At 50.9% G+C, this 10,387-nt stretch overlaps 1 protein-coding gene across 2 annotated transcripts in view; it reads left to right on the top strand.

The window, feature by feature from the left end:
* The first annotated feature begins 245 nt into the window (after nt 1–245).
* c21h17orf75 (chromosome 21 C17orf75 homolog) overlaps nt 246–10,387 on the top strand; it is a 29,826-nt gene continuing 19,684 nt past the window's right edge. For both annotated transcript variants that reach the window (XM_085963958.1, XM_085963959.1), the window contains exons 1-3: nt 246–495; nt 6,449–6,526; nt 9,990–10,115. In XM_085963958.1, the coding sequence (XP_085820084.1) occupies nt 365–495; nt 6,449–6,526; nt 9,990–10,115 (335 nt within the window). In that variant the 5' untranslated portion in view covers nt 246–364. The remainder of the gene's footprint in view (nt 496–6,448; nt 6,527–9,989; nt 10,116–10,387) is intronic.

The raw sequence follows: 10,387 nt of genomic DNA, 5'->3' as shown, positions 1-10,387 counted from the left end.
TTTAATTTGTTAAGTTTCTTTTAAAGTTATTTTAGTTACAGTCTATTTGTTTATGTACCCATCAAAAGAGTACACTGACTGCACTTCAAAAAAAAAGTACTTCATTGGCTGTAAAACGTTTTGGGGCCTGACTTTTCTTTCAGCTGTGAATAGGCGCCCGGCCGGAACGTTTGTGCGGGGCGGGCGGGCTGTTATTGAAGGACGGACCAACCGACCCTGCGGACCGAAGAAGCCGACGGACCGGGAGCGGGGGGGAGAGACTGGGCCTCAGGACCGGGAGGGAGAGACTGGGCCTCAGGACCGGGAGCGAGAGACTGGGCCTCAGGACCGGGAGCGAGAGACTGGGCCTCAGGACCGGGAGGGGATGATCCACCAAACCTCCTTCCAAGACTCCATCGACGGCGATGAGAAGGAGACGGACGCGGAGCCGGAGGAGGAGCCGCCGAGGGACCCGCAGCAAACGGACACTTACTACGGCCTGTACCGGTGGCTCAGGTCAGGGCCGCGCCGGGATTCCGCTTACTTCATGCCCGCCCCCGACACCAGGGCGGCAGCCAGCGAGCGCTCCTTCCCCGCTCCCCAACGCCAGCCGCCGGCCTGTTCTGCTTTCCCGTGGCCGTTCTTTATTTCTTGCATTACAAACACCGGCTACACTTCAAAACCTACTTGACTATTCCAACACACTCCTGGCTGGCCTCCCACACTCCACCCACGTCAACTTGAGGTGATTGGAAACTCGGCTGCCTGTGTCCTGACTCGCACCAAGTCCTGTTCACCCATCACCCCTGTGCTCGCTGACCTACATTGGCTCCCGGTCCGGCAACGCCTCGATTTCAAAATTCTCAGCCTTGTGTTCAAATCCCTCCATGGCCCTCGCCCCTCCCTATCTCTGTAACCTCCTCCAGCCCCCGCCCAGATCTCTGCGCTCCTCTAATTCTGCCCTCTTGAGCATCCCTGACTATAATTGCTCCTCCATTAATGGCTGTGCCTCGGCCCTAAGCTCTGGAATTCCCTCCCTAAATCTCTCTGCCTCTTGACCTCTCTTTCCTCCTTTAAGACGCTCCTTAAAACCTACCTCTTTGACCAAGTTATTGGTCGCTTGCCCTAATTTCACCTTATGTGGTTTGGTGTCAAATTTTTTGTCTTGCAATACTCCTGTGAAGCGCCTTGGGATGTTTTACTATGTTAAAGGCACTATATATAAATACAGGTGGTTGTTTGTTGACTTTGGGACGTCCTGAGGTGGTGAAAGGTGCTGTATAAATGCAATCTTTTTAATTCATGCTGAAATATTTTGGCTCAGAAGCTGTCACTAAACCGGCTTCTGAAACACCTCAAACCAAAAGCGGGGGAAAAAAATCACTGCATAACCTGAAATTCTGTCCGTCTCTCCCTGCCCTTCCCAACTGCTCTGTAACCTGACAAGTGGTGGAGAGCGATTTGGGTGTCCTCGGACAGGAAACAGAGTTAGCATGCTGGTACAGCAAGCAATTCGGAAGGCAAATGGCATGTTGGCCTTTATTGCTAGAGAGTTGGAGTATAAGAGTAAGAAGTCTTGCTACAATTGTACAGGGCTCTGGTGAGACCACACCTGGAGCACTGTGCACAGTTTTGGTCTCCTTATCTAAGGAAGGATATACTTGCCTTGGAGGCGATGCTACAAAGGTTCACTAGATTGATTCCTGGGATGAGAGGGTTGTCCTATAAGGAGAGATTGAGTAGAATGGGCCGATACTCTCTGGAGTTTAGAAGAATGAGAGGTGATCTCATTGAAACATACAAGATTCTGAGGGGGATTGACCGGGTAGATGCTGAGAGGATGTTTCCCCTGGCTGGGGAGTCTAGAACTAGGGGGCATAGTCCCAGGATAAGGGGTCGGCCATTTAAGACTGAGATGAGGAGGAATTTCTTCACTCAGAGGGTGGTGAATCTTTGGAATTCTCTGCCCCAGAGGGCTGTGGAGGCTCAGTCGTTGAGTATATTCAAGGCTGAGATCGATAGATTTTTGGACTCTAGAGGGATGAAGGGATATGGGGATCAGGCAGGAGAGTGGAGTTGAGATCGAATTGAATGGCGGAGCAGGTTCGAGGGGCCATATGGTCTACTCTTGCTCCGAATTCTTATGTGGTGCCAAGCGAGTGGTGGACCTGCCAAGAGGCCAGGATTGGAGGAGCGCAGAGATCTCGGAGGGTTGGAGAAGGTTAGAGAGATGGGGAGGGGCGTGGCCATGGAGGGGTTTGAAGACGAGGATGAGAATTTTATTAAATTCGAGGCACTGAGGGACCAGGAGCCAATGCAGGTCACACAGGTGCAGGATGAGCGAGGGCAGCTCTGGCTGCCTGCCCCTCTTCCGCAGTATTATCTGTGCCTGGCTGGCATGGAGCATGCATAGTATTTACAGCACAGAAACAGGCCATTCGACCCAAGGGTCCTTGTCGGTGTTCATGCTCCACACGAGCCTCCTCCCACCCCTCTTCATCTCACCCCATCAACATATCCTTCTATTCCTTTCTCCCTCATGTGTTTATCTTGTTTCCCCTTAAATGCATCTATACTATTAGCTTCAACCACTCCCTGTGGTAGCAAGTTCCACATTCTCACCACTCTCTGGGTAAATAAGTTTCTCCTGAATTCCCTATTGGATTTATTAGTGACTATCTTATATTTATACCCCTGGTTCTAGTCTCCCCCGCAAGTGGAAACTTCTCTACGTCTACCTTATCGAACCTTTTCATAATCTTAAACACCTCTATCAGATCACCCCTCGGTCATTTCTAGAGAAAAGAGCCCCAACCTGTTCAATCTTTCCTGCTAGGTATAACCTCTCAGTTCTGGTATCATCCTTCTCCAGTGCCTCTATATCCTTTTTATAATATGGAGACCAGAACTGTTCACAGTACTCCAAGTGTGGCCTTTTCAAGGTTCCATACAAGTTTAACATAACTGCTCTGCTTTTCAATTCTATCTCTCTAGAAATGGACCCGAGTGCTTTATTTGCTTTATTTTTAATGGTCTTACTAACCTGCGTTGCTACTTTGTGATCTGTGTTGCTGTACTCCCAGATCCCTCTGCTCCTTTACCCCATTTGGACACTTATTTTCCAAGGAGTATGTGGCCTCCTTATTCTTCCTACCAAAATGTACCACATCACTCTTCTCTATATTGAAGTTCACTTGCCAATTACATGCCCATTCTGCAAGTTTATTAATGTCTTCCTGTATTTTGTCGCAGTCCCCCTCTATATTAACTACACCCCCCAATATATGCAGTGTCCACCTGTACACTCGAGGCCTTTTGCGATTGGTGGGCACCGCTGGGGATAGTGTCTTAATAGACACATGCAATAATATGATTTGGGTGTATAAGGTTCCTTTGGTGTTGTTGGAATGGGACGTTGTTGCTTTATTTTAAGCATCTTTCATTTAATTGGACCACATAGCTGCTTGTATTAGTGGTGTCCTTCAAAAGGGGCACTTGTGGTGCTGACTTTTGTCAGGTGACACTGGGGCAACTCAATGCCACCCCTGTTGGTCCAATTAAAATAGGCCAGCAAAAACCCTTAGTGTTAGGGGGATTAAATACGTGGGGATAGGGTGGGATATGTGTTGGTGTAGGGGTTACGGGGATCGGGTGGGATATGTGTTGGTGCAGGCTCGATGGGCCGAAATGGCCTCTATCTGCACTGGGGTTTCTGTGATTTCTGTGAAGGTCGGGGAGCACAGGGACGATGTGTGAGCAGGACTTGGTGAGGGATAGGACTGCTGTCAGGAGAAACATCTATACACAGAGTGATTGAATACCTGGAACCATCTCCAGGTAAGGTATCACAGAATCATAAAAATTTATGGCACAGAAGGAGGCCATTCGGCCCATCGTGTCTGTGCTGGCTGAAAAAATGCTCTCCAGTCTAATCCCACTTTCCAGCTCTTGGCCTGTATCCTTGTAGGTTACAGCACTTCCAAGTGCATGGAGTTTAGAAGAATGAGAGGGGATCTCATTGAAACTTATAAAATTCTAACAGGACTAGACAGACTAGGTGCAGGAAGGATGTTCCCGATGGCTGGGGAGTCCAGAACCAGGGGTCACAGTCTAAGGATAAGGGGTAAGCCATTTAGGACAGAGATGAGGAGGAATTTCTTCACCCAGAGAGTGGTGAGCCTGTGGAATTCTCTACCATAGAAGGCAGTGGAGGCCAGTTCATTAAATATATTCAAGAAGGAGTTAGATATATTTCTTAAGGCTAAAGGGATCAAGGGATATGGGGAGAAAGCAGAGACAGGGTACTGAATTTGGATGATCAGCCATGATCTCATTAAATGGCGGAGCAGGCTCGAGGGGCCGAATGGCCTACTCCTGCTCCTATCTTCTATGTTTCTATATCCAGGTACTTTTTAAATGTGATGAGGGATTCTGCCTCTACCATCCTTTCAGGCAGTGAGTTCCAGACCCCCACCACCCTTTGGGTAGTGGAGGAAGAACTCTGGAATCATTCAAGGCAGTTGGATTCTGTGGTGGCGGACTGTCGGTTTCCATGGCCGGGTGACCAGATGGGCTGAATGGCCTCCACGTTCTGTACTGATCTCTGTGATCTACTCTTCCTGCCTCATTTGGACGATGCTGTGTTTTTTTTTTCCCCCAAAGTAAAATATAATCATTACTCTTTTTTATTAGAAAATTCAGCAAAGTATTTTGGTGATGGGGTGGTGCATCATTAGATATGAATGTGTGTTGTGAATTGTTGTGCTACGCTAGCTAAAATCAAGCTTCAGCAAAAAATTGAAGTATATTGGGGGAGGGGGGGAGGTTCAATTTCCATGCCAGTTGGAATCTATGTGCCTGCAAAACAAGGACATGGCTGATAGATTAAGACAGAGAAGACAAAATTCTGCTACATAGGGAGAAAATTGTTACTTATAAGAAGATATGTATATGGTAAAAGAATGTGTTGATATGACACATTCTTGAATAACGAAGGACTGCTTACAAGCAAAGAGACCTTTAAAGATGGTTTAAAAACAAGGTAAGGGAGAATAAGAGGACTCGGAGCTTGTAGCCCAAATATGATACTTAAGCCATGGGGACAGAACCTGACAAGTGGGTTAAAAGAAGCCTGTAGAGGGCAGGCTGTTATCAGACGAGAGGAGCCAGTGGTAGGCCAGGAGCGCTGTAAAACGGGTTAACCCGGGCAAGGGATAAAAGAGCCAGTGGACCGTCTGGGCACAAGGTCCCGGGTTCTCTCAGAGGAAAGTGAGCAGTAGGTCGTATATAATGTACCAAATCTACTAAAATGCTTATGAATAAACCTGGAAGTTAGATGTGTTAAAGTCTCTGTTTCCTGAATCACATCGAAACTTGGTAAAGGCCTCAGACAAGTCAGTTGGGCTATATTAACTGTCCCAGATGGGTTACCTGTACCCGGATGGTAATTACACAGCAAAGCCGTGCTAGTGAAGATACTTTTATTGTGCTGCAGGTTTTATGGGCTTGTGAACAACGAGTCTCCGACCCACAGCAAGGTTGGTTCTTGGACTCCCCATCAGCCTCGTTTACAAATGCCTCCTTCTGCCCAACTGGATCTAATTTTTACTACGTTAAAGGTGCTACATAAATGCGAGTTGTTGTTGTAGCAGCAGTAACTTGCACTGATTTCAGTAGATTAAACAAAAAGGCCGGCATTTATATAGCGCTTTTCACAACCTCAGGATGGCCCATTAAGTACTTTTGAAGTGTAGTCACACATGGTATTAACAGCACAGAAAGGCCATTCGGCCCAACAGGTCCGTGTTGGTGTTTATGTGCCACGTGAGCCCCCTCCCACCCCTCTTCATCTCACCCCATCAACACATTCCTTTCTCCCTCATGTGTTTACCTCGCTTCCCCTTAAATGCATCTGTACTATTCGCCTCAACCACTCCCTGTGGTAGCGAGTTGACATTCTCACCACTCTCTGGGTAAATAAGTCTCTCCTGAATTCCCCATTGGATTTATTAGTGATTATCTTCTATTTGTGTCCCTAGTTCTGGTCTCGCCCGCAGATGTAGGAAACGTGGCAGCCAATCTGTGCACAGCAAGCTCCCGAAAACAGCAGCGAGTTCAATGACCAGATAATCTGTTTTAATGATACTGGCTAAGGGATAAATATTGGCTGGGACACCAGGGAGAATTCCCCTGCTCTTCTTTGAATAGTGCCATGGGATCTTTTATGTTCACCTGAGAGGGAAGATGGGGCCTCGGTTTAACGTCTCATCTGAAAGGCAACACCTCTGACAGTGCAGCACTCCCTCAGCACTGCACTAAGTGTCAGGCTGGATTTTGTGCTCGGGTCTCTGGAGGGGGACTTGAACCCCCAACCTTCTGACTCAGAGGGGAGAGTGCTACCCACTGAGCCCCGGCTGGGAGTGGCCAGTGTATAATGGAAATGGAGCAATAACCGCAAATTATCTTGCAGATCGCAGCAGCTGGGAGACAGAAGAAATGGATCGTCAGACACCTTCCCCAAGGAAATGGGGTCTCGGGAGGATTTCAGGTAAAGGAGGCTGTTGTTCTGTCTCAGCATGTGACTTTTGTCCCATAAAGATCTACAGGACTAGGGCTGCATAATGTAATTTAAAAAAAAATCCCACACTTGTGAATGTTTCTGTACATATGGGATGATTGGATCAAATTACACATTGAACTTAGGATACTAAAGGAGCCAAGGAATATAGGGATAGGGCGGGAAAGTGGAGTTGAGGTAGAAGATCAGCCACGATCTTATTGAATGGCGGAGCAGGATCAAGGGGGCGAAATGGCCGACTCCTGCTCCTAATTCTTATGCCCTTAGCCATGTAGAGTCTACAGCTTGACTGGATCAGATGCCACATTCCAGGCAATGTTGGGTTAGTATTGCCCTCTTACTTCCTGGCGGTGACAATACTATTCTACTTTACGATAGCAAAATACTGCGGATGCTGGAAATCCGAAATAACAACAGAAAATGCTGGAAAATCTCAGCAGGCCAGGGCAACATCCGTGGAGAGAGAAATAGAGTCAACGTTTCAGGTCGAAACCCTTCGTCAGGACTCTACTTTATTCTACTTTAATTGTACTAGGTGGTGTCAACAAACGCCGTGTTTCATTTTTGGTCTCCTCATTATTGTAGCCCATCGTCACTCTTAATCTTCAAACCAAACTCCTGAGCGAGCCACACCGGCATTGTTTCCTTTTGCCGGGTCTGGAGTGCACGCACTCTCCTTGGAGCGATGTACCCAATTTACCCAAACTCTCAGAACTGAGGTGCAGAGTGGCAAGAGCCAATGCTTAAGAGCATCCGAGTGCATGTAGGGGGACTGTCCAAGTTTAATCAGCTAAAACCAAACCACACAGCGCTGGTTAACTTCCCGCCATATCCCAAACCCCGCAAACACTGGATTTAAAGGCTAAAAGTTACCCCGTCACTTAGCATGGCTGGGTCAAGGGGTCAGGGTGTCGGAGTGAGTGAGGGTGTGGGGCAGGGTGTCGGAGTGAGTGAGGGTGTGGGGCAGGGTGTCGGAGTGAGTGAGGGTGTGGGGCAGGGTGTCGGAGTGAGTGAGGGTGTGGGTCGGGGTGTCGGAGTGAGTGAGGGTGTGGGGCGGGGTGTCGGAGTGAGTGAGGGTGTGGGGCAGGGTGTCGGAGTGAGTGAGGGTGTGGGGCAAGGTGTCGGAGTGAGTGAGGGTGTCGGAGTGAGTGAGGGTGTCGGAGTGAGTGAGGGTGTCGGAGTGAGTGAGGGTGTGGGGTCGGAGTGAGTGAGGGTGTGGGGCAGGGTGTGGGTCGGAGTGAGGGTGTGGGGCAGGGTGTGTGAGTGAGGGTGTGGGGCAGGGTGTGGGTCGGAGTGAGGGTGTGGGGCAGGGTGTGGGTCGGAGTGAGGGTGTGGGGCAGGGTGTGGGTCGGAGTGAGGGTGTGGGGCAGGGTGTCTGAGTGAGTGAGGGTGTGGGGCGGGGTGTCGGAGTGAGTGAGGGTGTGGGGCGGGGTGTCGGAGTGAGTGAGGGTGTGGGGCGGGGTGTCTGAGTGAGTGAGGGTGTGGGGCGGGGTGTCGGAGTGAGTGAGGGTGTGGGGCGGGGTGTCGGAGTGAGTGAGGGTGTGGGGCGGGGTGTCGGAGTGAGTGAGGGTGTGGGGCGGGGTGTCGGAGTGAGTGAGGGTGTGGGGCAGGGTGTGTGAGTGAGGGCGTGGGGCAGGGTGTGTGAGTGAGGGCGTGGGGCAGGGTGTGTGAGTGAGGGTGTGGGGCAGGGTGTGTGAGTGAGGGTGTGGGGCAGGGTGTGGGGCAGGGTGTGAGTGAGGGTGTGGGGCAGGGTGTGTGAGTGAGGGTGTGTGAGTGAGGGTGTGGGGCAGGGTGTGAGTGAGGGTGTGGGGCAGGGTGTGAGTGAGGGTGTGGGGCAGGGTGTGTGAGTGAGGGTGTGTGAGTGAGGGTGTGGGGCAGGGTGTGAGTGGGGGTGTGGGGCAGGGTGTGAGTGAGGGTGTGGGGCAGGGTGTGTGAGTGAGGGTGTGTGAGTGAGGGTGTGGGGCAGGGTGTGAGTGGGGGTGTGGGGCAGGGTGTGAGTGAGGGTGTGGGGCAGGGTGTGTGAGTGAGGGTGTGGGGCAGGGTGTGAGTGAGGGTGTAGGGCAGGGTGTGAGTGAGGGTGTGGGGCAGGGTGTGTGAGTGAGGGTGTGGGGCAGGGTGTGTGAGTGAGGGTGTGGGGCAGGGTGTGTGAGTGAGGGTGTGGGGCAGGGTGTGTGAGTGAGGGTGTGGGGCGGGGTGTCAGAGTGAATGAGGGTGTGGGGTCGGAGTGAGTGAGGGTGTGGGGCAGGGTGTGTGAGTGAGGGTGTGGGGCAGGGTGTGAGTGAGGGTGTGGGGCGGGGTGTGTGAGTGAGGGTGTGGGGCGGGGTGTCAGAGTGAATGAGGGTGTGGGGTCGGAGTGAGTGAGGGTGTGGGGCAGGGTGTGTGAGTGAGGGTGTGGGGCAGGGTGTGAGTGAGGGTGTGGGGCAGGGTGTGTGAGTGAGGGTGTGGGGCAGGGTGTGTGAGTGAGGGTGTGGGGCAGGGTGTGAGTGAGGGTGTGGGGCAGGGTGTGTGAGTGAGGGTGTGGGGCAGGGTGTGTGAGTGAGGGTGTGGGGCAGGGTGTGTGAGTGAGGGTGTGGGGCAGGGTGTGTGAGTGAGGGTGTGGGGCAGGGTGTGTGAGTGAGGGTGTGGGGCGGGGTGTGTGAGTGAGGGTGTGGGGCGGGGTGTCAGAGTGAATGAGGGTGTGGGGTCGGAGTGAGTGAGGGTGTGGGGTCGGACTGAGTGAGGGTGTGGCGTCGGAGTGAGGGTGTGGGGCAGGGTGTGTGAGTGAGGGTGTGGTGTCGGGGTGAGTGAGGGTGTGGGGCGGGGTGTTGTGAACAAGTGGGTTTTTATGACAATCCGACAGCTCCTGTTACCAGCTTTTTTTACTATTTCCAATTTAAAAAAAACCTGAATTCAAATTCTCAAACTGCCTCTGCCATTTGAGTTTGAGTTCTCTGGGTTACTAGTCCAGTAACATAACCACTACTCCACTGTGCCCACCTTATCTTCATACCCCACCACCCTGCCATGTTTTATCTGACCGAGAGGTGACCTGTTGGGCTCTTGCTGTTCTTGCTCTCAGTCGCTGTTGGGGCAGCTTCCTGGATGGACTTGCTGTGGCGAGTGCCTCCTGGTGGCCTGGTAGAGAATGGCAACTCACCACATGCCATTTGGTAACTTTGGATAACAATCAGGTGATCAATGTTATCTTCTCAGGTTTTTAGGTTCAGTAGGTATCACCAGCTGACTTATTACCCTATAGAAATGCGAGCTTCTCCCTTCTCTGAATATTGGAAAGGTAAATGTACTTGCCCCGTGCTGATTAGAAGTGAATATCTGTAAGAGTATGTGTGCACACACGTGTCTGAAGGTGAGATCAAGTCTTTTTAAGGTGTTTAGTTGTGTGAGACCCTTTGTTCTGCTTTGCTGAGCAATGCAACTCTTATGCTTTCCGCAGTCTCTCTTTATTGGCCTCTAACCTGTCCATTGTGGCTGAGCCAGAGCTTCGAGCGTTCATCACTAAACGCCTCAGCAAAGGGGCATTTTTTGGCGGAATGGGCACTATAGCAGCTGTGGATTTGAGGTAAGAAAGAAGATCTAAAGAACTTGCATTTATGTCGCGCCTTTCACGACCTTGGGACTCCCAAAGCACTTCATATGAGTGTTTTTTGAAGTGTCACTGTTGTAAATGAAGGAAATGCGGTAGCCAATTTGCGCACAGCAAGCTCCCACAGACAGCAATGCGATACATGACCTGATGATCTGTATTAGCGATGCTAGCTGAGGGATAAATATTGGCCAGGACACTGGGGAGAGCTCCCCGGCTCCTCTTCAAATAGTGCCATGGGATCTTTT

The sequence above is a fragment of the Somniosus microcephalus genome, chromosome 21 (assembly GCF_052327205.1).
Source record: "Somniosus microcephalus isolate GS21.2 chromosome 21, FLI_Smic_1.0, whole genome shotgun sequence".
Taxonomy (NCBI): Eukaryota; Metazoa; Chordata; class Chondrichthyes; order Squaliformes; family Somniosidae; genus Somniosus; species Somniosus microcephalus.
This window is presented reverse-complemented; position numbering and strand designations above follow the sequence as displayed.